Genomic DNA, 27,989 nt, shown 5'->3' on the forward strand with positions numbered 1-27,989 from the left:
CACCCCGGCTTTGGAACGAGCGCAACGCAAAAGCCTTCTAGCTTCCCGGGCCCCGCTCCGGCACCCCGCGGCTGAGCTTCACGGTAGCGGGAGGCTGGAGGCGGGCCGGGGGCGGGGCCAGCCGTGGCGGGCGGGCGGGCGGGGCCCGGGGCCTTGCCGGCGGGAAATAAAGGAAGTGGGCAAGCCGCGGCTGCGTACTCCGCGCGCCTCGGAGACTGCCTGGTCCCTGGTCTTTGGTCCCCGGCCCCCGGCCCCCGCCGCCCGTCTCTTGGCTTCCTGCCGCGGCTGCTGGGTGAGTGAATAGCCCCCCTACCGCGCGCGTCCGTCTGCGCCAAGCTGCAAGTTTAGGAGCCCGTGCCTACCGGGTGCGGGGCTCGGTGCTCGCCGCCGGCCAGACCCTCCCAGGCACAGCCCCGCACCGCCTGCGGCTGAGGGTTGGAGCTGGAGGGCGAGAGTGGAGGCACGGGCTGCCAGGTGCCACTCCATCCGGAGCGCGCCGCGGGACCCCGCCTCGGGCAGCCTGCGGGACCCCAGGGTTAGAGCCTGCCGGCCCTCGGCACCCGGCGTCGGGTCAGCCTTTCACCCCGCCTATCGACCGCCTGGGCTCCCTCCTTGGGTCCTCGCGGCCCTGACACCGGCCGGAAGGACTCCCCCATCCCGCTCGGAGGAAGGAGGGGCTCACGGGGAACCTGGAAAGCAGGAGGGGGGCCCGTGCGCGGCTCCTTGATTCTCTCCTGTGGCCAGAGCGGTCCTCCGCTTGGGGAGGAGGCTGGATAAGGCTTTGTTGTCTCCTCTCCAAGCGAGTCTTCGGGTTTGGCCCTAGGCTTGTGGGGCCTTGGCCGGAGTGCGGTGGAGAGGATGGTGGGTGAGGACTTAAGACATCCTCCGCCCACGGTTCCGTTGACGGTTCTCAGTGAGACCAGCGGCTGCCGGGTCCAACCTCCGAGCTGAGAAAACCGACGGGAAGGGACAGGTTCAGGTCACACACCTGTTCAGCACCAGATCCGGAACCCAAATCCAGACACAGACCTTGGACTCTGGTTTAGGGCACTTTTCCCAGTGCCTGGCTGATTCCTGAGGCCAGAGAACCTTAGAACTGTTAGAAATTACATGCATATACTAGCTCGTGGTAGACATCAGTTTATTGAATGACTTAGTGACCCCAGGGGATCCTGGGAGAGCCCTAAAGCCCCCAGCTACCAAGTGGCTGGGCTAGCGGGGGTTTATTTATTCATTCATACTATAGTAAGAATGTGCAGCCCGTGCTGGGGTCCTGGAGGGACAGCGGGGGATGGGCTTGAACACAGCTAAGGTCTTCTGGGATTGGACTGGCCTGGGAAGGGTTGAGGAGCAGGCGGGGTACCCAGCACATAGTGCCCCCACCTTTTCACGCAACTGCCTAATTCCACTGCCAGGCTTATCTGTCTGCTCAAGCTTCACTTGATGCATCTTAGCTGGTCTGTCTCTATAGAAGGGGGAGCTAAGGGAACCTGCCAAAGGATGTGGTTTTTCCACATTCCATCTCCACCCATCTGGGGTGCATGACAGGTCTTGAGATGGGGAAAGCTCTCCTGGGCTTTGGTCTGTGCCATCTTGAGGCAGACCTTGGACCGGGGCCCTCAGAGTCCACTGGGAGTCATCAATGACTGTTCCTGGAAGATAATCTCGTTTTGGAGCTAAAAGGAAAGTGGGAGAAGGACTCCTTTGGTTTTAAAAGTTCAGTTGGGCAGAGCTCTAGTAGGGCAGTGTTGGGAAGAGGGTAGATGTGAAGGCTTTCATTGCCACTTGCAATGTGTGAGTTCTGTCCCTCTTGCCCACAGAGGGAAGAGTAACTCACAGGGAAGAGGTACAGTGTCAGCACCTGCAGGAGGCCTTGTATAATACCTCATGGGTGGGGATTAAAGGCAGCCTTTTTTTGGGTGTCCTTGAGCACTGAGGTGCCTATGCTGTGCTGGGCATGGGGGCAGTATGGTTCATGAGGGACAGGGTGCTGTCTCTTGGGGATGGAGATATAGACTGGCAGCTGTCATACATCAGGATGCAGGCTTTGATAGTGTTTGCTGCAAAGGGCTTTGAGTGGGTTGCTGTTAGTTTTGTCTGTAGACATTAGGCCATCTGAAGTGGGCTCTGAAGAATGAATAGGAGCTTGCCAGCTGGGTAAGATGGGAAAGTGTACTCAGGGCAATGCAGGAATGTGGGGTAGGTGTGCCTAGGTGGGAAAGAGGTGTTTCTAGGTGGAAAGGGGCATTGCATGCCCTGCTTTGAGGCCTTGCCCAGAAAAGCTCACAGTGTTAGCCAACCTGGGAGACTAATTGGAGGAACTGCAGGTTCCACTCATTTGCAAATGAGAATGGCCTGTCAGGAGTGCTGAGGATGTGTGGAGGAGCAAGACCCTGGAGGATGAAGTCTTCTAGTGCAGGAGTCTTGGCTTGCAGAAGGGCAGTTAATGACATTTGAGCCGTTCTCTTTTTCTCTGGTGCTGATCAGGGACTGTGTATTCCTTGGTGGTAGTACCCAGGATGCTGGCTCTGGACTCCCAGCTCCTGAGAAGCCTCACTCTAGAGCTGTGGCCATTGGAAGTCCTTTCTGTGGTTGCACCTCTGGTCAGTCTGGAGCTTTGGGGTGTAGTGCTGGCCTGGATGCTCCCTCAGGCCAGCTGCCCACCCTACTGGGCCTCCTATGCATAGGATCCGATTAGCAGCCCCTTGGTTGGGACACCTGGCTGGCCACCCCCACAGGCCATACAAGTCCTTGCCCAAAGCCACTGACAGGTTTGAAAAAGCTGATTGAAGATGGTGATAACATACAGAGCTCATTGTGGGCTAGATACATGCACAAAGAACTTTATGTGTATTAGGTCACTTGGACATCATAGTAATCAGGGACTAGGTTATCATCTTTATTCTTCAGATGGGAAAACTGAGGCATGGAGTGATTAAGTAACTTAGCCAGGGTCACAACTGAGGGAGTCAGACCCCAGAATCCCAGCTCTAAGTATTATATTGCACTGCCTGGATTTCCAGGCTACTCCCTACCTCATTTCCCAAATTCGGCCCATCTACCCTCTGCACCTCTACACCGGTGAGACCTGAAGGGGCAAGGAGCAGAGAGAATGACCATGGCCTTTCTGGGGACTTCTCTGCTGTGCAGGCAGCTGATGATGTCCGCAGGACAGGAGGAAGCTTCAGGGAGCAGCACCATGGACCCGCTGGGTGGGATTGTGCCCGGCAGGCTCCCCAGTTTCCTCTCTCTGGGGCTCAATCCTTTCTTTCCCCACCTTCCCCTCCTCTTCTCTTCCTGCCTGCTGTGGTCAAAATGGGGAAGTTTCAAATGAAAAGCAAACTTGATGTCTGAACGAACCATAAAGCAACCATCGAATTCTTGGTTGACTTTTTGTGTCCAGGGTCCTAGAAGCTACCAACTTAGAAAATGAGGAATGTTAACTAATTTGGATGTAAATTTTAAAAAATTTAAATTAAAAAAAAATTTTAGTAGCTATAAAAAAAATGAAGTGGTTTGTTTTAAATGACCCTCTCCCCTTGGTAATTCTATCAGCTTGGGTGTTGGAGAAGGGCACCAGGAGGTAGAGTGTTATGACCCCTCTGAGTCTTAGAAGTCTCTAAAAGGGGACCGGTTACTTTCAGACACACGGAGTGGCTGGACTGAAACTGCCCTGCCCCATAGATCGTGCGGCCTAGTGGAAGGATGTGGGCCGGCAGAAGTGGGGCTGCCACTGTATGAAGAGAGGCCTGCCTTCTGGGCCCAGGATGTCAGGACCACCACAGAGATTGCAATACTTTGTGGCTGGGCTTCTGCCCCAGCTGAATGGGATCGCCAAGCCTGCACTTACTAAGCTCCTGCCATGTTGATGGCTATGCTGACCAGTGGGGCAGGTCAGCATCTGCCTTATATGCTCATGTGCTTAAAAAAGTCCCTTTCTTCAGAGTTAGGAAAGTGAGTGCTGAGGCCTGGGTCAGGGGCAGGCCAGTCCTTGGAGTTCCGAACACAGCATGGATGGGGGGGGGGGGGGGGGTTGGGGGAGTGGGGGTCTGAGCTTTTATCTGAGGCCAGCAGTGATGATGTTGTTTTTCTGTTAGTGGGCATCCGTGCATATGTAGTTGGCTTAATTTGCATAACTCTCATTTTAATTCTTATGTGAATTCTGTGATGTGAATGAATACATAGATGTGAAACATCAGTGGTGGGGTGTTTCTCACATGTGCTTGTGGTTAGACAAGCTTTCAGGTGGCCTCAGTCCTGGGTCTAGGACTGGGCCATGGCCATGTCCCAGGAGCTCCTACTTAGATCTCCACACCCTCATGTTCACTGCCCCCCCTCCCCTGCACTCCCCTCCCCTGTAAGCCTAAGTGAAGGGTAAGAATCTCAAGAGGCAGGGAGTGTCACCTTTTACAAATGTGGGGAAAGTGAGGTCACATGGCAGGTTGAGAACCAGCTGTGACCTCTCTCTCTCTCTCCCTTTAGAGGATCCCTTTTGTGTGAGCCTCTTTTTTTTTTAATTAGATTTTTTTTTAAATGTTTATTTATTTTTGAGAGAGAGAGGCAGAGAGAGGGGGACAGAGGAGCCAAAGCGGGTTCTGCACTGACAGCAGCAAGCCCCATGTGGGGCTTGAACTCATGACCCACGAGATCATGACTGGAGCAAAAATCAGATGGTCAACCAACTGAGCCACCCAGGCGCCCCGGGAATTTGTGAGCCTCTTAAATGCTGCTGGGCCCCAAGGACTTAGGGAGTTTGGGGCTTTTCTGGGGTTTCAATTTGTCTTTCCAAGGAGAGCTAACTGAAGTCAGAGCTGGGGGACTAGAGTTCAGTTAGGACCTGGAGGCAGCAGGAGGACATGATAGGAGTAAGGGAGCAGGGGAGAGGAGGCAGCAGATGGGTGGAGGAGAGGGGCTGAGTCATGAAGGCACTTGGGAGGTGGTATACGGGTTGCTCCTGGGAGTAAGAGCTGGAGAGTGATCCAGAGCTGAGTAACTGGTCCTGTGACCATAACACCAGGCCTGAGGTCTCAGGCATTTGTGTGCCTGTTTGGGACAAGGCCAACTGGATAAATGAGTCACAGCACCAGCAACCCCTCTTGGCATTAGGGAGGACATTATTTATAATGGATCACCATCTGGGTAGTCAGATCTGTATCAGAAGGGCTGGGAGGGGCTCCTGCACCAGCAGGCAGCTCCTTGGAGACAGAAAGGAGGAAGCTGCCTTTGGGGTTCAGTTGGGGGAATCCTGAGCTTCTGGTGGGAGAAGGCATTGTGTTTGCGACTGCCCCCCCCCTTTCTTCTGGCCCAGCCACCTCTGTATGTATGGTAGTGGTGGGGGAGGAACGGGGTGCAGAGGACCAAGGCCAGGTTCCGCACTAGCTGGGCACCCTGGAATCAAGGCAGACCCTGCTATGGGTGAGGAGATAAACTACCCTTGACTAGAACTTCTTCAGAACTTTCCAGCAGGTATTTCCTCACCCTGTCCTGGAGAGGGTGGGGGCAGGGCTGTGAAGTCAATGGGCTGGCAGGCTGGTGGGCCTCTGGGACTGGGTGACAGCACAGCCTTGAGGAGAATGCCTCTCTTGCCCACCACACTTTCTTTGTCAACTCTTCGACCCCCATCACGGAGTTCCTGACTGTGAGACCAGCTGGCAGCCAGGTGTCCATCACATCTCAAAAAGCCCTGCTTCTCCCTGGGGTATCTCCTAGGAAGCTTGGCAACATCCAACCTCCTAGACTCTTTCCTGGATGACTGGGGAGCTGAGTCCAGTACCCTTGGTGGTCACAACATCTCATTGGAGTGGTGTTTATCAGTATGTAAAATGATTGCACCGATTATATTTTCACACCCTATACTGCTCCAGATGCAGGTAATCATCCTATTGCGTAGGTGAGGAGACAAAACCTGCTAGAACTTGGGAGGTGGGAGGGCTGTTGCTTAACCATGGAAGGCCCTGCTGGCTGTCCTCGCCCTCCTGCTCCATTCAGTTGCTTCACCTGCCAGCTCTGGCTCAGAAGGGCAGCGTGGGAGCAGTCCCAGGGTGGCCGTGGTCTGGGGTCTGACTTAGCCTTGGTAACATCCATTTTCTTTTCTGTGACTAAGCTGTAAGAGGAAGACAGTTAGGGGGTGTTGGAGGGAGAGGCTGTAGGACAGATAAAGGCCGACTTACACATTTTGGAGTGGACTCTGGGATGCCTTCTTGCTCCACCTAGGGTGCACATGTCTATCAGAAGCCCAGGGTTTGGCAGGGGAAGGGAAGCAGGAGACTTTAGGAGAGAGGCCTGTGGACCTGGGTGAAGCATTAGACGTGTGTGAAGGGACGGCCTGCATCATCTGGTAAAGAGGCTCCTGCCTCTTTATAACATCCTCCTTCAGGCTGCCTTTCTTTTAAAACACTTTATTGAGATATTTCACGTACCACAAAATTTACCCATTTAAAATGGTCCTTAGTATATTCACAGTTATTCCAACCATCACCACAATCTAATTTTAGTACATTTCAATAGCCCCGAAACTCCACATACATTACCAATCATGCCCTAGTCCCCCTGTCCCCGCAGCTCTTGGCAGCCTAATCCATTCTCTGTTCTGTGAATCTGTCTATCCTATAAATGGGATCATACGACATGTGACCCTTTGTGCCTGTCTCTTTCACTTGGCGTATTTTCACGGTTCATGTGTGTTGTAGCACACATCAGACCTTCATTCCTTTTACAGTCAAAAAAAATATTCCATTGTAATAGAGATAACCATATTTTGTTTATGGATTCATTAGTTGAACTTTTGGGTTATTTCTACTTTTTAACTGTTGTAGATAATGCTGCTATGAACATTCATGTACAAGCTTTTCTGTGGACCCATGTTTCCATTTTTGTTAGTTATATGCCTAGGAGTAGAATTTCTGTGTCAGTTGATAAAACTCTGTTTAATTGTTTGAGGAACTGCCAAACTTTCCCAGAGTGGCTGCCTCATTTTACCTTCCCACCTGCAGTGTACGAGGGGTCCACGTTCTCCATGTCCTTGCTCACTTGCTATTATTCATCTTTTTATTCTAGCCATCCTAGTGGCTTCATTGTGGTTTTGACTGGCATTCTTGTAATGGCTAATAATGTTGAGCATTTTTTCATGTGCTTATTGGCCATTTGTGTATCTTTTGGATCCTATTCAAATCTTTTGCCCAATTTTTAATTGGGTTGTCTTTTCATCATTATTCTAAGAATCCTTTATTGTCAGTCCCTTGTCAGATAAATGATTTGCAAATATTTTTTCCCATTTTGTAGGTTGCCTTTTCACTTTTTTGATGGTACCTTTTCAAGCATAAGAGTTAATTTTCTTTTTTTTCTTTTTAAAAAAATTTTTTTAATGTTTATTTATTTTTGAGACAGAGAGAGACAGAGCATGAACGGGGGAGGGTCAGAGAGAGAGACACAGAATCTGAAACAAGCCCCGGGCTCTGAGCTGTCAGCACAGAGCCCAACGCAGGGCTCGAACTCACAGACTGTGAGATCACGACCGGAACTGAAGTCGGACGCTCAACTGACTGAGCCACCCAGGCACCCCAATTTTCTTTTTTTTCTTAAAGATTTTAAAGTTTATTTCTTTTGAGAGAGCGCGAGAGAGCAGGGGACAGGCAGAGAAAGAAGGAGAGACAGAATCTCAAGAAGGCTTCACGCTGTCAGCAAAGAGCCCCAACATGGGGCTTAAACTCACAAACTGTGAGATCATGACTTGAGTCAAAATCAAGAGTTAGACACTTAACAGACTGAGCCACCCAGGCGCCCCAAAGATTTTATTTATTTATTTATTTATTTATTTAAAAATTTTTAATACTTATTTATTTTTGAGAGAGAGTGTGAGAGGGGGAAGGGCAGAGAGAGAGAGCAAGAAGGAGACACAGAATCTGAAGCAGGCTCCAGGTTCTAAGCTGTCAGCACAGAGCCCGAGGTGGGGCTCGAACTCATAAACCATGAGATCATGACCTGAGCCACAGTCGGATGCTTAACCAACTCAGCCACCCAGGCGCCCCCAAAGATTTTATTTTTAAGTACTGTCTACACCCAGTGTGGGGCTCAAACTTACAACCCTGAGATCAAGAGTCGCATGCTCTACCAGTCAAGCCAGCCAGGCACCCTGTGAGTTAATTTTCAACAAGTCCAGCTTATCTGTTTTTTCTTGTATAACGTATTATTTTGGTGTCCTATCTGAGAAATCATTGCCTAACCCAAGGTCTTGAAGTTTTATACCTGTGTTCTAAGAATTTTATAGTTTTAGCTCTTACATTAATTCTGTGATCTATTTTCAGTTAATTTTTGTATATGACATGAGGTAGGGGCTTATAGATATCCAGTTGTCCCAGCACCATTTGTTGGAAAGACAACTCTTTACCCTGGTCTTGCCTCTTTTGTCAATGATTGATTAACCATAAATATTACAGTTTATGGACTGTCATTGCTATTCCATTCATCTGTTTATCCTTTGCCAATTCCACACTGTCTTGATCACTGTAGCTTAGTGGTAAGTTTTGAAATTGGAAAGTGTGAGTCCACCAACTTGTTCTTTTTCAAGATCGCCTATTCTGTGCCCCTTGGATTTCCATATAGATTATAGGAACCATCTCTAACTTTCTGCAAAAAAGCCAGCTGGGAGTTTGAGAGGAATTGGATTGAATCTGTAGTCAGCTCTGGGGAGTATCACCATCTAAACTATAATAATTCTCCCAATATGTGAGCATTGTGTGGCTTTCTTTCAATGGTATTTGTAGTTTTCAGTGTACAAATCTTATACGTCTTTTGTTAATTGTATTTCTAAGAATTCTTTTTTTTTTAAAGTTTATTTATTTATTGGAGCACCTGGGTGGCTCAGTTGGTTAAGCGCCTGACTCTGGCTCAGTTCATGATCTCACAGTTTGTGAGTTCGAGCCCTGTGTCAGGTCTGTGCTGACAGCTCAGAGCCTGGAGCCTGCTTCAGATTCTGTGTCTCCCTCTCTCTCTGCCCCTCCCCCGCTCACACTCTGTCTTTTTCTCTCTCTCAAAAATAAATAAACATTTTTTTAAAATTTATTTATTCATTTTGAGAGAGAGAACAAGCAGGGGAGGGGCAGAGAGAGAGGGGGACAGAGGATTGGAAGCAGGCTCTATGCTGATAGCAGACAGCCCAATACGGACTCGAACTCACAAACTGTGAGATCATGACCTGAGCTGAAGTCAGATACTTAACCAACTAAGCCACCAGGCACCCCAAGAATTCTCCTTTTCTTGATACTGTTATAAAGGTTATTTTCTTAATTTCATTTTTGGACTGTTTATCGCTAGTGTATAGAAGTACAATTGATCTTGCAAATACTTGTGTTCTGCAACCTTGCTGAACTCACTTATTAGTTCCAGTAGTTTTTTTAGTGGATTCCTTGGGCTTTTCTATTTGTAAGATCATGTCAGATCAGTATGTTTCAAAGCTTCTCAGTTGATTTCAGTGTGCCAGGGTTGAAAACCACTGGGTTGGATCAGTGGTTCTCAGGCCTTTGAGATGGAAGGGGAGGGGAACAGAGTAGTCAGAACACTAGAATTTCTGAGGAATTTTCCTGAGTGTCTGTGGGTGAGAATGAGGGGCTGAGAGCTTAGACTCAGCCTAGGCACAGAGGCAGAGGGACCAGTATCCTAAACGCCAGCTTCTTCCTTTCCCAAGGAGGAATCCAGTTGGGCCAAGGGAGTGGAAGTGTGCCTTTTACAGAAGTGTGTTCTGGGTGAGGGTGACAACATCCTCCCTGCTGGGAGTTGTTAGAAAGAGCCCATGTTAGAACCCATAAGAGTCAAAACCCAAAAGAACTCGTCAGCGGGTTGGGGAAGCTGTTGAGGTCCTGTCGGGGACTGTGGAGAGGAACAAGTCTGGCTCTGAGCCACCCAGGGCTGTCAGGGCCATCTTTCTGGCTATGCCTGGACCCTGTCCACCCCAAGTAACTGGACTTCACCCCAATTGAAGGACTTTTTCTTACAGCTCTAGACTAGTGGTTTTATATTCATAAAAGTAGATGTGAGAACTGGCAGATACTTTAGAAATCCACATTCTCGGGGCACCTGGGTGGCTTAGTTGGTTGAGCGTCCGACTTCGGCTCGGGTCATGATCTCACAGCTTGTGAGTTTGAGCCCCACGTCTGGCTCTGTGCTGACAGCTCAGAGCCTGGAGCTAGCTTCAGATTCTGTGTCTCCCTCTGTCTCTGCGCCTCCTCCTCTTGTGCTCTCTCCCTCTGTCTTTCTCTCTCAAAATAAATAAACATTAAAAAAAATAAAGAAATCCACATTCTCTAGAAACTGGTTGTATCCTCTTACTAGTTGCTTCATTAATTAATTAGTGAGGTAAATGAAATCTTTGACACGTGTCCATTTTATCATTTTATATTTGTATGAGAGTCATGGTTTCACTTTTTTTCTTTTAATTACGCATTAGCAATTTTGGAGGTCATCTACTGAAAAGCATGCCCAGTGGATTCACATGGTCTTTTCTTAGCTACCAGAGGCAGTAGCTAAGCAGAACGTTTGTTTGTTTGTTTGTTTGTTTGTTTGTTTGTTTTTGAGAGAACACATGTGGGGGAGGGGCGGGGAGGGCAGAGGATCTGAAGCTGACTTTGTGCTGCAGCCTCGAGCCCAGTGTGGGGCTTGAACTCATGAACCATGAGATCATAAACTGAGCGAAAGTTGGATGCTCAACTGACTGAGCCACCCAGGTGCCCCAGAACTTTTAAAAAAATATTTATTTATTTATTTAGACAGAGAGGGAGAGACTGCGTGAGTTGGAGGGGGAGGGGCAGAGAGAAAAAAAGAGAATCTCAAGCAGGCTCCCTCCATGCTCAGTGTGGAGCCTCACGTGGGCTTGATCCCACAACCCTGGGATCATGACCTGAGCCAAAATCAAGAGTCGGGTGCCCAAGAGTTGGGTACTCAACCGACTGAGCCACCCAGGTGCCCTGAAATAGAACATGCTTTTAACTTCACTGATTGTGTCTCTGTCTCTCTCTTCTCCTTCCCTCCCTGTCTCCTTCCCTCCCTGTCTCCTTCCCTCCCTGTCTCCTTCCCTCCCTCCTTCCCTGTCTCCCTCCCTCCCTCCTTCCCTGTCTCCCTCCCTCCCTCCTTCCCTGTCTCCCTCCCTCCCTCCCTCCCTGTCTCCCTCTCTCCCTCCCTCTCCCTCCCTCTCTCCCTCCCTGTCTCTTTCCCTCCCTCCCTCCCTGTCTCTCTCCCTGTCTCTCTCCCTCTCTCCTTCCCTCTCTCCCTCCCTGTCTCCCTCCCTGTCTCTCTCCCTCTCTCTCTCCCTCTCTCCCTCCCTCTCTCCCTCCCTCTCTCCCTCCCTCTCTCTCCCTCCCTCTCTCTCCCTCCCTCTCTCTCCCTCTCTCCCCCTCCCTCTCTCCCCCTCCTCTCTCCCTCCCTCCCTCTCCCTCCCTCCCTCTCCCTCCCTCCCTGTCCCTCCCTCCCTGTCCCTCCCTCTCCCTCCCTCCTCCCTCCCTCTCTCCCCCCTCCCTCTCTCCCCCTCCCTCTCTCCCCCTCCCTCTCTCCCCCTCCCTCTCTCCCCCTCCCTCTCTCCCCCTCCCTCTCTCCCCCTCCCTCTCTCCCCCTCCCTCTCTCCCCCTCCCTCTCTCCCCCTCCCTCTCTCCCCCTCCCTCTCTCCCCCTCCCTCTCTCCCCCTCCCTCTCTCCCCCTCCCTCTCTCCCCCTCCCTCTCTCCCCCTCCCTCTCTCCCCCTCCCTCTCTCCCCCTCCCTCTCTCCCCCTCCCTCTCTCCCCCTCCCTCTCTCCCCTCCCTCTCTCCCCCTCCCTCTCTCCCCCTCCCTCTCTCCCCCTCCCTCTCTCCCCCTCTGTCCCCCCTCTCCCCCTCTCCCCCTCTCTCCCCCCTCTCCCCCCTCCCCCTCTCCCCCCCTCCCTCTCTCCCCCCCTCCCCCCTCCCTCTCTCCCCCCCTCCCTCTCTCCCTCTGTCTCTGTCTGTCTCTGTCACTCTCCTGACTTTGTGTTTTGTTTTGGCTTGGTTTGCACATTCAGATCAGTTATTCCCATTGGTGACAGCAGTGATGGAGGATTTGGCTGTGTGGTCTCATCAGGTGCTGGTCTTTATGGACTATTCTCTGTTGAATGACGATGACAGAGAAGCTGGATTGTTGGACTCTTTTACACATAGGAATTATTGAGGACCCCCAAAAGCTTTTGATTAAGTGGGTTTTATCTATTATATTTTCTGTGTTTGAAATTAAACCTGAGAAATTTTTGGGTGCTTGGGGGGCTCAGTCAGTTAAGCATCTGACTTTGGCTCAGGTCATGATCTCACCGTTCATTAGTTTAAGTCCCACGTCGGGTGAGCTTGAACCCCACTTTGGGCTCCATACTCTTTCTCCTTCTTTCTCTTGTCTCTCTTGAGATTCTCTCTCTCTCCTTGTCTCTCTGCTCACTCACTTTTGCCCTCCCTCTCTCCAAAAAAAAAAAAAGTTAAAAAAATAAAACAAAATTTTAAAGTATTTGTTGATTCACTTGAAAATATCATTTCTTGGGGCGCCTGGGTGGCGCAGTCGGTTGAGCGTCTGACTTCAGCCAGGTCACGATCTCGCGGTCCGGGAGTTCGAGCCCCGCGTCAGGCTCTGGACTGATGGCTCAGAGCCTGGAGCCTGTTTCCGATTCTGTGTCTCCCTCTCTCTCTGCCCCTCCCCCATTCATGCTCTGTCTCTCTCTGCCCCAAAAAATAAATAAACGTTGAAAAAAAAAAATTTTTTTTAAATAAAAAAAAAAGAAAATACCATTTCTTGTTGCTTATTAACAAATTTTTTTAAATACTGCATTTTAGGGGCGCCTTGGTGGGTCAGTCGGTTGAGCATCCGACCTTGGCTCAGGTCATGGTCTCACTGTTCATGAGTTTGGGCCCCACGTCGGGCTATGCACTGACAGCTCAGAGCCTGGAGCCTGCTTCGGAGTCTGTCTCCCTCTCTGCCCCTCTCCCGCTTGTGCTCCCTCTCTCTCTCAAAAAATAAATAAACTTAAAAAAAAAAAAGAAAAGAAATGCACATGAGTAAGGAGTACAGTTTTTAAATAAAAAACTGGCCAGGGCCCCAGAAGGGGACATCCTCAAAGCATTTGTACAACTTGGATCCCCTTTCTTGGGTATTTTTTTTGTTTGGTTGGTTTTTTTCTCTAGAGCAAAAAGGAGAGTTCCTAAACAGCAAAGTTTTGACAGGAACATCCTAGTTCCAAAGGAGTCAGACTGATGGCCAGCACAATTCCAAGAGCAACAGTCAGTTCATACTCTTAGAAAGGACAAGACCTTAAAACAAATCCCACATAAAGCCTGCAGAGCTTGGGCATAAAGAGAGCAGAGCCTGAAATCCAGGAGAGAACTTACCCTCAAACTTTGGTGTCACTGAGAAAGCAGTGAGGCCACTTGGCTTTGTGGGCACCCGGTCCCTGTTTGCTCACCAGCTGTGGAACTGTTGGGGTCGTCTCAAATTTCCCACTTCTGATCATTAAATAATATTAACCTTAAAAATCGAACTGCCAGTGATTTCACCAGCAGCTGTGGATTTATTTGGGAATAGCAGAGAACTGTAATTTAGAACAAGCAAACTATGGCAAAAACCATAGCAAGTTCACAGAGCAAAGGAGAGGACTGTGCTTTTCCAGAGGAAATTGGAAGCTGGGAGGGCTGTAATAAACAAAACAAAAAGCCCAATTGGATTAACCAGGAGCTCCAATTATGGTGGCTCCTCATTGGCTGGGCTGTTGCCGGGGGAAGAGGAAAAGCTTTCTTCCTCCTGCTGGGGTAATAACGATAGTAAAGTAGTGTCAGACTTGTAAGGTACCTTTGTTCCTTCTGGGTCTGCAATTCATGAGGAGCCATGGGGCGTGAGAGCGCCCCCTGCTGGCCTGCTGCAGCCATTCTAAATGAGGTTTCCTTTTATTTTCACAGTATCAAAGTCTGGAGGAAATCAATTAAATGTTTATGTTAATTATCTCTTGAGTGCTATCTCCCCCACATAGTTTTCTAAAGTTACTTCTTGAGAGAACAAGGTGGAGGCCAGCATTCAGTCCACTGCACCTTTACATTGTTAGTGGCTTGTGGACATCATTTGGCTTCTGTGGCCTTTTTCCTGAGGGGCGTATTCTGTTTTATTCTTTGTCCCGATTCTGATAATGGTACCAGCTCTTGCCTCCTTCCCTATGGAGGGCCTGTGGATAAGCCAGCATCCGTAGGTTCCCTGTCTGTCCAAATACACCTGAGTCCTTTGCTCTTGGCCCCCTTTCCTCCCACTCAGCCATACCCAGCCATGGGCTCTGCCAGATTCCCAGTGTGAGGGTTAGGGTGCAGCCTCCAGCTTTGCACGATCTCTAAGGCCAACAGGAGCACCTGAGACAGGGGCATGGGCAGATTGAGAGTAACTGTGTCCCACAAATGTGCACGGCTGCCTGGTGTGGAAGGCATGTCCTCCATGCTGGTCTTGTCCTAGCCTCCTTTTCACGTGCATGTGGGAGCCCCACCCGTGCTTCCTAAAGAGGAATTGGTTGTCTGTTCTTGTTTTTTATCTCTTCTGTTTAAGGACCCAAGATAAAATTGCCAAATTTGGCTGTTTTTTACCCTACAAAATGATGATTTCATTTGGTTAAAACTAATATTGTGTGTAAACACACACAAATGCAGGCAAGTACATTTTAAGATAGGATTATATTGTTGAGACTGTTCTTTAGAAACTTTGGTCTGTCTTGGACATCTTTCTCTACTGATGCACACCTAGATCTCTCATCCTTTTTTTTTTTTTTTTTTTTTTTTTCTCACGTTATATGTATTCTACTTCATGGGCATAATTTTTTGAACTCAATTCCCAGTTGCCTTTTGTCTGGTCAATTGTTTATGATGGGTTATTTAGTTTGGAATATGTGCCATAGAGGACCTTTAATCTTTTGTGTAATTGTCAAATATAGTCTTTTTCCTTCTTTCTTTCCTTTTTTTACCACCAAATGCTAGAAAGCATTTTATTTCAAGGCTTCTTTTTTTTTAATATACATTTTACAAGAGCTCTTTCTGGATGAATGCCACTGAAATCATGTGGCCTCTGGAGAGAAATGGTCTGCCTCGCTGTCTCTTACTCCCCAAACCTAATTTTCTCACCCACCCGGATCAACACTGTACACTGCCTGCCTCTCAGCATAGTTGTGTGGAACAGAACGGATAACGTGAATGCTCTGAGAATGGCTGCACGCTGAAGTAATGGTTATGTAGTAGTCATATCAGTGGTCGTAGTAATAATAAAAGAGTCCCTAAAACTTCTAGGTATACTTATCAGCTAACTTTATTCTTGTAAAAAGTGCACTAGTGTAAGTATTTGCCTGAAAATAATTCATAAGCTATATTGCCCTATTTGCCTGATCAGTGAGCTTGGGGCGGGAGAGGAGCTCTGAGGTTGGAGGATTGATTTTGGGGAGCTCTCCATGCCTTGGCAAGTCTCTATAGTGAGGAAAACTCCAAAGTCCACTCACTTGGGCTGCTGCCCAGGTTCCATGCTGTGGAGAAAGGAGCAGCCTGAGTGTGGTTGGGATGGGTGAGGTGTGAGCCTGGCCACTGTGGCCAGGGCGCCTTTGAGCCAGGGTCCAGGATGACTCCCTCAATTCTTTCCTGAGGGTCCTGGAAAGGGGTGTCCCTGCAGGGAACAGCTGACTACCCTGTGTGCATGTGTGTCCTTTTCCAGGTTGCTGACTTGGGACACCTACAAGGCCGGAAACCAGACAGAGCCCTGCAAGACTGCTTGTGCCATGGATTCTCAGGTCAGCCCATGCACTTCTCCTGGAGGAACGCTTTGGGAGGGGGAGCAAGGGTGACTGGGGCCAGCTTGTTCCTTGTGTGTGTGCAGTCAGTGTGCACCTAGCTGACCCCTTCTTTGACAGCGCTGTAGAGAGGAGCCTCACATTCACAACTTGCTGTAGCACAGTAAAAAAAGAAATACCTGTTCTCTCTCCTCTTCTCTTCCCTCCACCTTGTGCCTGATCACTCACTGGAAGGGCAAGGCGGCTTTCTGATTCAGGACCATTTAGAAACTCTAGAATTCTTGGAAGCGATCACCCTAAGGTCATATAGGCCATTCCCCTGGCTTCAGTAGGATGGTTCCTAAACTGCCTTGTCTGTACTTACCTTTTAATTAGCTGGAAGACAAAATCATAGCCTATCCAATCAAAAGCTCTTTATTTATTTTCTTACTATAGTCTTTTTGCTTCCTTTCTTTTCCAAATTCTGTAGAGGCCCCTAGCACCAGAGGCTTTTCTGTGTCTACACTGTATGTATCAGCCTTCTCTTCTCACCAGCTATTGTGAGAGGTAACTGCAAAAAATCTAAGGATTTGATGGTTAAACTTAGTGGCCCACAGTTTCTGAATCCCTAAGCATAGCAACATCTGATGCCTGGAAGGTTCTCAATATATGCTTGTTAAATATCCTTCTAAAGGATGGAAACCACATGGTTTTTCAGGTTGCTAGCTGGAAGGACTGAGACATGGCGGGCTCAGCAGAGATGGTGGTTGCTTGACCAGGAGATTTCTGCAGATCCTCTTGTCAAGCTGATGAAAGTCTGTTCTCAGTGTTCAGAATTCCCTTCCGTTTGGTGCCGTTTAAACCTGCCCACCATTCTTGTTGCATTCATTCATTGTTATTTTTTAAGATTTCCTTTAGTATTTCTTGTAGGGCAGGTCTACTGCTATATTTTTGTTTACTTAATTTATTTTTTTAAAGTAAACTCCACACACAGCACAGAGATCTCACGAACCAGGAGATCATGACCTGAGCCAAAACCAAGCTTAACCGACTGAGCTACCCAAGGGCTCCAGTTTTCCAGTTTTTAAAAAATTATGGTAAAATATACATAGGATAAAATTTACCATTTTAACCTCTTTTAAGAACACAATTCATTAATTAGCATTGAGCACATTCACATTGTGTCTCCATCACCACCATCCATCTCCAGGACTTTTCATCTTTCCAACTGAAACTCTGTTCCCATTAAACACTAACTCCCATCCTCCTGTCCCCATCTCTGGCAAACCCCACTCCACTTTCTGTCTCTGTGGATCTGACTATTCTGAGTCCCTCAGAGAAGTGGAATCCAACAATATTTGTTCCTTTGTGTCTGGCTTAGCATAATATCTTGTGTTTGTTTGTTTGTTTGTTTTACTATTATGGTACTGTTCATCCACATTTTAGTGTTCTTTGATTTTTTTTCTTTTTTAGAAAAACAAAATAAGAGATTGGTTTGGATTTTGGAGGTTTTTTTTGGGGGGGGGGTTGCCTTTTATTTATTTTTTAACTATTTGTACGGTGCTGGTTTTGCCAGGTTTGAGCACCTGGATTATCCCAATTTATCAAAACACATTGATGGCTTTCCATTTTTTTCTCTGCACTGAAACTGATTTTATAGCATGAGAGTTATTTTTGCTTCCTTTAAATCAATTTTGTAGTATGTCCTTCAAGGTTTCCTAAGTCTTGATCATTTTTCTTAACATACTTTTTCTTGTGATTTAAAAGGATAAATAGCTATCAAATCTTGCATCTTCTGAGACATCCATTTCAACTTTTATCACTAGAAGATCAAAAAGGGTCATAGTTTTGTACTCAGTTTGCCACAAGCTCTATTTGTCCTTGGAATTAAATACTATCAGCTCCTGGGTGCCTGGGTGGCTCAGTTGGTTAAGCGTCTGACTTCAGCTCAGGTCATGATCTCACAGTCTGAGGGTTTGAGCCCCAAGTTGGGCTCTGTGCTGACAGCCCGGAACCTGGAGTCTGCTTCTGATTCTGTGTCTCCCTCTCTCTCTGCCCCTACCCCACTTGTGTGCTCTCTTTCTCTCAAAAATAAATAAACATTAATTTTTTTGTTTAATGCTGTCAGCTCCTGAGCCCGCTTGCTTTTATCTTTCTTTTCTTTCTTTCCTCTTCTTTCTCTTCTTTCTTTCTTTTCTTTCCTGAGCCTGCTTTCTGATTTGTGATGTAGTCTGGTCTGACATGCCCATCTAACAGTGTCTGTCAAACTGCTTTCCAACCACCTGTACTAAATGTTTGAGTTTGTGGTAATTCAACCCACAACCCTGCCCCAGCCTTCCTTTCTTCTCTTCTGGGCAGGACATCTCCTTAAGGAAGAAATGAAGGATGTTCTTGAGTTTCTAAGCTGTCTTGTGCCACCTGGCCTCATTATACAGTAATTATAAGGATACACACCCCCCCCCCCGTTTTTTTTTTTTTTAAGTTTATTTATGTATTTTGAGAGAAAGAGCAAGCAAGGGAAGGGCGGGGGGGTGGGTAGAGAGAATCTCAAGCAGGTTCTGCTCTGACGTGGGGCTCGGCCTCAAGAACCATGAGGTCATGGCCTGAGCTGAAACCAAGAGTTGGATACTTAACCAGCTGAGCCACCCAAGTGCCCTGGATTTTTCCCCCTTTTAAGGGATAATTCTGGAGAAGTAAAAACTGGTTAACAATACGTTAGCTCCTTATTTTGTGCATTTTATTTATTTAAAGCCATTTGCCCTCTAAAAACTGTCCTAAAAGTTTTCTTACTTTTTTCTAATGAAAAATATTCAGGACTTAGAAGACAGAAATAAATATTACAAGCACCTTCATCTTCTTCTGTTGACCTTCTCTTACAGTCTAGTATGTGTGTTTTACATTTATTTGGGCAAATCTCAGTATCCCCAGGCTTCCAGATGATTCCCTCTTTCATCCTAGGTCTTTGATTGCTCTGAGCACCCCTGGCTGCCAGGTCTGCGAGTTTTCACCTTTGTTTGCCAAGAACACCATCCCAGATGCACTCGGCACACTAGAAATGTCCCTCCTGGCTCCCAGAGTACAGATGTCCCTCTTGGCCCCCAGAGCTCCCCTGCAAGTGTTGCTAACGGATGGAGAGCTGGCAGGCAGAGACCACCAGCCTCTCACATTAGAGCAGGAGCCATCCCCCTATATGAAGCAAACCAAGCCTACCCAAAGGCAAATGTTATCTGTGGTCATTATTACCCAGTATTTATGGAAAATTTGCTGGTTGCACAATACCATCTTGGCCCACAAAGAAGATTATGAAAGAATTTCTAACTGCTGGATGCATAGCTGGTAAGGTGGGCTGAAGTTGGTAAAAGACACATGAGAGTTAGCATAAGCATGTAGATGTATAAGGATGATATCTAAGTGATGATATTGGCTGACTTACCTAAAACAGCCTTTGTACCTTCCTCCTCCGAAAGTAAGCTCACCCCAGCTCAATGTTTTCAGGATGTCAAGCATATGGTAGATGAACCACCTTCTGCAGAATTGGAGCTTCCTCTTTGGAATCTACCGGTGGTGTTGCTTAAAGCAGGCTCTGCAGATTTGGCCTCTGCCCACTGAGTCCTCTTGTATGCACAGGGTTATTCAGATATCTTGGGCCAGTGAGGCTGTTTCAGGCTCAGCTACCCTCAGAGCCCTTTTGCCAAGCTCAGCTGCAGGAAGGGCCTCTGGTCCTGGACTAGCTTCCCACAGGTCTCCTTGATTTGACTCCCTTTTCATCTTAGGTCAGCAATGGTTCAAGCCTCCAGGATGAACGCATCACAAACTTGCTGGTGTTTGGCTTCCTCCAAAACTGCTCCAACTATAATTTCCATAAAGAGTTAGAGGTGTTGGGCCGTGAACTGCCTGTGCCACCAGCTTACCTGCAGGAGGACCACGATGATGGGCTCCAGACAGATGGCAACCGGTGCAGCCGCTTCTTGGATAGCGAGGAGACAGGTACCTAGCATAGCCTCCTCTGCCCCAAATCTGGGCTTTGCTCTCTCCACTAACTTTTAGGGAACTTAAGTCCTGGAAGGAACCTTTGGACTCAGTGTCCACCTATGTGGTTTCAATCCACTGCATATGTTTGTGTCATATGGTTGTTTGGTTTGTACCTCATGACTCCAGTGGAGCAAGACTCTCTAGTTTCCAATCAGTTGAAATCCACTCAGTTTCTTTATAATGATTCTTTGAATCTGTATAGTACCTCACACTTTCACTTTCATATGTATTACGGCATGATTATCTACAACATAACTAGGGCATTGAAGTATTCTGAACCTAATTTCCAAGTGAGGAAACTGAGGCCCAAAAAAGGGTCAATTACAAACCCCAAGTCAGGCAACTACTGGACACAGTCCAACCAGGTCTCGGGCCAGGCCTGTTTCCTTAAGCTGGGCTCCATCGTCCTCTGCTGCTGCCTCCCAGTATATCATGGTTTCGAGGCTTTCTTCACTTTTCCTCACCCACATCCCTGTGCTGCCCTTCCAACCTCACTTTTTACTCTTCTTTGTCACTGGTGAGGCCTCCACAGAGGGAGGCCATTCTGAACTCTAAGGCTGAGGGAGCAGGGCTGGGAAGCAAGATAAGGATCAGCCACTCCCAGATTTGGGCCCGGAACAGTGGTTCTCAGTAGTGTGCACATTGGAATTCCATGAGGAACATTTTCAAAATGCATAGTCTTTGGGCTTGACTGCAGCTGTCTGAACCAACATGTTCTAGGGTGGAAGACTCTCAGGTGTTTCTGGGGTATATGTCCTGGTTAGAATCACTGCCAAAGGGACTCTGAGGTCTTGGACCCAGTCCTCACAACCTAGCCAAAGGACTGAAATCCTGCCTCCTGCCGCCCAGATATCTCCTGGCATAAGAGATTGCACTGCCCTCTTGTGGCCATGGGGGAGACCAACAGCTGATCCAGCTTTTGGACCTCCAGCTCTATGTTAAATTGAGTGGATGGGGGATATGGCAGAGTTCCCCCACTAGCCAGGGTGTGCCAAAGACTTCTGTGCTTTAGAATCCAGCTACTGTATCTCCTGGGTAGCTCTAAATTGGAATAAGGGCAACTGGCCCCCTTTGGGGAAGGCTTAGGAGGGGGTGAAGGGCAGGAATGGCTTTGCTGTCAGAAGCTATGGCTGGAGTAACTGTAACCAGAGGCTGTCCCCTGGGCTGTCTTTTGATCTTCTGCACCATTCCTTGCCCTTAGACTGCAAAGCCTGGCTTAACTCAAATGGCATTTGCAAAGGTACACTTAACTTCACTGCTGGTGGAAAACTAGCGTGTAGATTAAGTACCTGATGAGACTTGGAAGCAAAAGGCAAACTAGAGGCTCTGTACACCACAGTTTCATTGGTGAATTCATTTACTCAGCTGGACACTGAATCCGCCACGGCTCCTGAAGTTGCCGCAATAAAGTGGAAAAGCACAGAGAAATCAGTGAGGCAGAGTCAGTATAGTGGGAGCTACGGAGAGCATGGGTCCTCCACAAGGGATCAGGAAAGACTTCACAGCTATAACTGCAGTTGAGCTGGGCTATGGAGGAAGGGGTACATTTTGGCTCTTTGGAAACTGGGAAGAGGGAATGGCAACAGCTTAAGCAGACACTTGAAGATGAAAAGATTGGGGTCTGTAAAAGGAACTGTGAATAGTTGTTTGGCTAGAGTGTTTGGAGGGAATAGTGGAAGTTATGGTCCAAGGTGTTTGGAAGCCAGGTTATAGCTTGTCAGTTGGGCAAGGTGTGAGCACATGAATGAGTAGAGATCACAGAGATCACAGAGATTCAAGGATCACAGTCAAGACCACAGTAGGCAGTCTAGGGCAGGTGAAATGCTGAAGGCACAAAATTTAAGGAGGAACTGTCTCCAGGGGCACACCAGGACACTTCACCCTCTCAGTGCCTTGCTTGCCAAAGTATATTGTGGAGAGTGGAGAAGGGCCTGGAGGGCAGTGAGAAGGCTAAGAGGCTACAGATGAGAGCTGATGGAGAATCCACACCCAGGTGGTGGCAGTGGTAATGGTGGGACAGACGGTTGTATCTGTGAGATAAGATTTGACAGTTGCTTGAGGATGCCTGCAAGGACTGGGGAGATTGAGATTTCTGTCTTGGGTAAATAAGAACCCGGAGGGAAGGTGCAAACACAGAATATAAGATTTAATGGGAGAAATAACAATGGCTGGCATTTATTGATTACTTACTAGGAGCTAGGTACAGGATCCATTCATTTACACATTCATTAATTTGTGTAGTTGTCTGTTGAGCCCTACCGTGTGCCTTGCATTGTTTTCAGTGCTGCATATTTGGCAGTAAACAAAACAGATTTAAAAATTGGAGCTGTTAGGAAACTTACCTTCTGGCATGGGAGTCAGACAAAGAACACGGACAGGTAAAATATATGGTGGTAGTGAGTGCTGAGGAAGGAAAAGGGAGGGCGACGGAGAGGGCAGGTGGCAGTGCAAGTGGCAGTGTTAATAATCTCGGACAGAGTGGCGTTTGAGTAGACCTAAAGGAAGAGAGAGAAGGAGCTGTGTTCTCTGGTGGCAGATGCGGGGCTCTAACTCAGTCTAACAGCAGAGCCTCTGCCCTAATACCTTCTTAGGCTGACACCTGTTATATGATGGGGTCTAGAACTGGCAGCCGTGAAGCTTGCCATCAGATTCATGCCATGGCTGCTCAGAGTCATGATGCCTTGCAAGTCATGGATGCGCTTGCATCACTGTCTTTTTTGTGGACAAATGTTGACTCTTTGCAGGGTGAGGCCCACTTCTCCAGTCTTCTGCTCATTTAGACCCTTTCCTGGCCCCAGCACTCCACCCCTGCTCCCCTGACTGCACCCAGGTCCTCACATAGCAGCTCTAGTAGAATGGAGCATATGCCGTCAGCAAGCCCACCATGGTGAGCTGTGGAAGCAGGAACTAGCTTTGTTCCAAAGCAGAATCCCTTTCTTTTTCTGGTATGGGATGGATTGGGAGGAGGGGTCAAACAGGACCATTTTTTTAATCTGCTGTGTCTCTGTGTCCCTGCCTGAACATTCAGATTCTGAGAGTCAAGAGGAAATCATCCAAGATATCGCCAGGCAGCTCGCCCAAATCGGGGATAGGATGGATCACAGCATCCACCCAAGAGTGGTGAATAACCTGGCAATGCAGTTTATGAATGTGAACCTGTCAGAAGAAGTAAGTGAGAATATTCACCAGTGCCCTTTCTGGGTTAGTCAGGAAGTGTGAGAACTTTTTCAGTTGTCAGGTGTGTGTGTTTTTGTTTTTTAATTCCAATGTAGTTAACATACAGGGTTATATTATTTTCAGGTGTACAATATAGTGATTTAACAGTTGTATGTATTACTCAGTTTTCAGCACGATAAAGTGTACTCATAAGCCTCTTCACCTATTTTACTTATCCCCCCAATCCACTTCCATCTCTGTTAACCACCAGTGTGTTCTCTATGTTAAGAGTCTGTTTTTTGGTTTGTCTCTTCTTTTTCCCCCTTTGTTCCTTTGTTTTGTTTCTTAAATTCCATATATGAGTGAAATCACATGGTATTTGTCTTTCTCTGACTGGCTTATTTAGCTTAGGATTATGCTCTCTAGATCTATCCATGTTGTTGCAAAAGGCAAGATTTCATTCTTTTTTACAGCTGAGTAATGTTCCATTTTGTATACACCACATTTTCTTTATCTATTCATCTATCCATGGACACTTGGGCTGCTTCCATAGTTTGGCTATTGTAAATAATGCTGCAGTAGACATAGGGGTACAAATATCCCTTCAATTAGCGTTTTTGTATTATTTGGTTAAATACCCAGTAGTGTGATTAGTAGATGGTAGACTTTTTGAGGAATCTCCATACTGTTTTCTACAGAGGCTGCTCCAGTTTGCATTCCTACCAACAGTGCATGAGGTTCCTTTTTTCTCCACGTTCTCATCAACACCAGTTGTGTTTTTTGTTGTTGATTTTAGCCATTCTCACAGGTGTGAGATGGTATCTCATTATGGTTTTGATTTGCATTTCCCTGATGATGAGTGATGTTGAGCATCTTTTCATGTGTCTGTTGGCCACTGTGTCTTCTTGGAGAAATGTCTGTTCATGTCTTCTGCCCATTTTTTAATTGGATTGTTTGTTTTTTCAAGTTATAGAAGTTCTCTATAGATTTTGGGTACTAACTCTTTATCAGTCATGTCTGAAAACCTCTTCTCTCAGTCCACAGACTGCCTTTTAGTTTCCAGTTGTTAATTAAAACACCACGGTCTGTCCTTTGTCTCTTATCAGACAAACCAGTGTCCAGTGAGGTAATTCAGTGCCTACAAAACAATTGGAAATAGAATCATAGCATGCTTAATTGTCTTTCAGAAGAATTAACTTACTTGGTATTTAGGAAACCTGAACCTTAAGTCAGAGTTAAGAGTTTGATATAAAACCTTCCAAAAAAGATTAACAAAACATATATGACTCTTCCAGGACTAACTTATTCTTTCCTCAGTTTTAGAGAGTTGAATAAAAATGTGAGAACATCAGGTCACTTACCACATGTGACAAGAGTGACATTTTATTTAGCCCGCTACTCTTAACTTCATGGTTAAAATCAGTATAGAGCTTCTGTCCCTTGTGGATACTGTAAACTAGCTCCTCTAGCCTTCCTGAAGAAACTTAGTGGGAGAGATGCCCCAAGGCTGTCAAATCTATGGCTACATGAGTTTGGAGGAGGGGAAAGATTCCATCCTTTTGACTGGAGCTGCAAATGCCAACACCCCTCACTACCCAGAAATGTGTCTGTCCTCCAGGGCAGCCTCCTGCCTCCAGGAAGGTTTGTCCCCTCTGGATCAGCAGCTGTCATAGCCGTGGTATTGTTCTGCCTCGGGTCCTCTCCCACAATGTTGACTTAATTTTGCATATGAGTTGATGAGCTTGAAGGTCCTTAAGAGTCTGGTGGTCTGTGGTGTGCCCCTGCCATGTAGTGAGAATGTCATGTTTAGCCCCCTTCATCTCCTTCCGGTAGCTAGGTCTGCACTGGTAAGATAGGTCTAAGACGTCTTGGGTATTTAATTAATTCTTTATTTTAAGTGCCTTAGAGGCAGGGAATGACTCATTTGTCTAATGTGAACACACACACTCAAGATATATTTGATGAATGTGTGTCCAGCTATGGGGACTGAGCTCAGCCTACCCTTTCCATTGCCTCTCCAAATTAAATTGTTTCTCACTCTCCTCCAGCCTCCTCAGCTGTCAAAATGAAAGCATGCTTCTTCCTACTTAACATTGGTGGACTGTTCTCCTTTCCGAGGGCAGAATATTAGTGAATGAAGTTTCACGTGACCCTGTGTCTACCTGCAGGACAGAAGGAAGCACCTTGCTGCTGCACTGGAGCAGGTCCTACAGACTTACCCGAAGGACATGGAGAGAGAGAAGACCGTGCTCTTGTTGGCCATGGTATTGGCCAAAAAGGTGGCCGATCACACACCGTCCTTGCTCCGTGATGTCTTTCGCACAACAGTGAACTTTATTAACCAGAACCTACTCACATATGTGAGGAACTTAGTCAGAAATGTAAGAACCAGTGATGTCAGCTCCTTGGCATTTCGCTGAATCCTCTTGGTCTCTGCCCGCTCCTTCTAAGGTCTGGAAACACAGCAGAGCTCTCTGCTGCTGGGCTTCTTTCATCCTTTCTCCCCTGCTTCTGGTGACCAGACCACACGAAAGGGACGTTGCTACTCAGGTAGAAGGTGTGGCTTTGCTTCTATGAGAAAGTTGTGTTGTAGAAGGTGGTGATGAGCACCCCTTTGAGCTTCATCAACTTTATTTTTAAGACACCCTGCTATCAGAGCACTCTGCACACTCTACTCTTGTTAGGATCCAAGTCATACAGTGTAGGTTACGGGTAGAGCATGAGAGAATGTGGTGGGAGTGTCCCCAGCTGGGCTTCATCTGCCTTCACCTCCACCTCATCACAAACATAAGTATAATTTACATTTAAAAACATGTTTACCAAAAAGGATAGTCAAAAAGGGGGAAAAGCTATCTAAAATCTTGCCCAGAAAACCTGTCCAAGATATTAAAACTAAGATATTAAAAGTCACAATTCTTCATGATGCTGCCTAGGAAGAAGGGCCAGACAGGTAGTAAAGTCTGTTGCTTCACTTTAACTGGAAATTAAGTGGTTGTATCTTATCTGTAAGTTTAGTGAATGTTTGGGATTTTGTGTGTCAGAGGCATTACTCAGGCATCTAACCCCTGATGCCTTTCTCTGTGTGCCATGGTCTTCATTTATGGCAGCATTTTAAAACAGGAGAACGAATACAAATCTTGAAGCTGAATTGTTGGGAGAAGGTAAGCCTGAGAAAGTTCGTAACAGCTTTCACCAACAACCATCTAGCTGGACAATAAGTGGGCAAGATGTCAACAGCTATCTGTATTAACAGCCTCCCGAATACTGAAGGGCTGAAACAGAATCTTCATTCCTTGGACCAAGATGCTTCTTAGCACCAGAAGTGATTCAATAGATGTGAATATCCAGATCTCAGCACCTTGAAAGCCTATGTCTTTGCAATTGCTCCCATATAGCAAAAAGGAGGATGCAGCGATCTAAGGATGACAGGGCTCCAGAGAGTGTGTTTTGCACAACCCCGGCTTCACATCTATTGATTGTGGCACCAGAGTCCTTAAGTACTAAATCCTGGTTAGTGAATCAGACTGGCTAATTCTGTCTATTTTCCTTTCTTGCTGCAGGAGATGGACTGAGTGGACAACTCTGCAAAAGTACAACTGGTTAAAACTTGATATGGTGACAACAGTACACCTGCCTCCAGTGGAGATGGAGCCATGGCTGTGTAAACAAAGTTCTTAGAGAAGATAGGCACGAAGTAATAGCTATTTATTTCTTACTATTTTAAAGATGATGTTTTAAGCAAGTGATTCATTTAGAAACTTTACCTTAACATACTTGAATGAAAATGTCAACTTGCACAGATTTGAATGAGTTTCATACCATCTTCCAAATCCACTACACACTGTGCCTTTATCTTATTTCAGCTGTACGGGTCTTCACTTGAAAATTAAATTTAAGAACAGATTGTAAGGCAGAAAAAAAGGTTTTTTTTGTTTAAGAAAAAAAACCATGTTTTTTTGTTTAAAAAAAAATACTGTTTATTAAAGTGCAACCTTGGGGTGTGGTCTGACAGCAGGCAATATGAGGAGAGTAAGGTCTGGAGACGGATGAACTTACCCCTCACAAATGAAAAATTCCTCTCAGTGTAGGGCACACCTTGATACTAAGGAAGTTAACAGTCTTCCCATTTAAAAACCAAACAGTACAAGAGGTTCTGGACTAAAGTTCTGTACTCAAACAATGGGAAAATCAGGCCTCAAAACATGATTTTTTTCAACTCGATTTCCTTTTGAGTTAAGAAGGACCACAGGCAATTGAAAGGTGTGGAGATCATTTAAGGACCCACGTCAGCCACAGCTTCCAAAATCAGGTAACCAAATGCACCTTTTCTTTCCAAGAAGTCAAGGCTCTGATAAAAATTTTAAGCTGATGCAGTACCAGAAGCTACTACATACAGCCCATGGGGGAATGTCTGTTAATAATCTTCCATTTTCATTTTCCTCCCATATCCCTCAGCTTACCCTTGCCCAAGAAGTGACATCTGAAGAAAACAGGTTTCTAGCCATAAAGATAAAACAATAGTTAGACTTTTAAAAGTTCAACAGTTGAGGTGGTTCCCTTTCTTAGAGACACAGTCAGAATGCAAGTAATAACAAAAGTAAGTCACTTAGGTAGTGCCAAAATAAACCAGAGAGAGCTTACATTTAGAAACAGTGCAATACTGGTCTGTTGTTCCCAGTGATAAGCATTTCCTAGGATTCTGTTTAAAGGTACAGTGGTGGATGCTGGGTCCATATCACACACATTAATGTTAGGCTTACCAGTAATACCGTTGTTACTATGAATAGAACACTCTGGGAAAGGATATGAACAAGAGTAATAGGTACTAAGAAATACTTTCTTGTTACCAAAAACACTTTTCTGTTCCTTGAGAGTTTAATCAGAAAAGAAATATGACTGCATTGTTCAGCATTAAATACATACCACACTAGGGCTGGGCCTCAATTTGCTATCTGCAGTATGTTGCAAATACTAAAAGCCGTGCAGTAAGAAGGCCACCATTTGGAAATAAACCGGTAATGCTGTTATGTTTTGGAGTGGACTT

At 46.7% G+C, this 27,989-nt stretch overlaps 1 protein-coding gene across 1 annotated transcript; it reads left to right on the forward strand.

Annotated features, from left to right (window-relative positions):
* The first annotated feature begins 162 nt into the window (after positions 1-162).
* BID (BH3 interacting domain death agonist) lies at positions 163-27,972 on the forward strand. Its single transcript, XM_027073870.2, has 6 exons — positions 163-292; positions 15,703-15,778; positions 19,531-19,744; positions 22,818-22,957; positions 25,114-25,326; positions 26,506-27,972. The coding sequence occupies exons 2-6, from the start codon at positions 15,767-15,769 to the stop codon at positions 26,515-26,517; spliced, it is 591 nt and encodes a 196-aa protein (XP_026929671.1). The 5' UTR covers positions 163-292; positions 15,703-15,766; the 3' UTR covers positions 26,518-27,972.
* Positions 27,973-27,989: the final 17 nt, after the last annotated feature.

The sequence above is a fragment of the Acinonyx jubatus genome, chromosome B4 (assembly GCF_027475565.1).
Source record: "Acinonyx jubatus isolate Ajub_Pintada_27869175 chromosome B4, VMU_Ajub_asm_v1.0, whole genome shotgun sequence".
In the NCBI taxonomy this organism is placed as follows: Eukaryota; Metazoa; Chordata; class Mammalia; order Carnivora; family Felidae; genus Acinonyx; species Acinonyx jubatus.

What these genes read in the sequence shown, in the direction of transcription:
- BID (XM_027073870.2), top strand. An exon ending in CTTGGATAGCGAGGAGACAG is followed by an intron (nt 19,745 to 22,817) that starts GTACCTAGCATA and finishes CTGAACATTCAG; the next exon opens with ATTCTGAGAGTCAAGAGGAA. An exon ending in ATGTGAACCTGTCAGAAGAA is followed by an intron (nt 22,958 to 25,113) that starts GTAAGTGAGAAT and finishes GTCTACCTGCAG; the next exon opens with GACAGAAGGAAGCACCTTGC.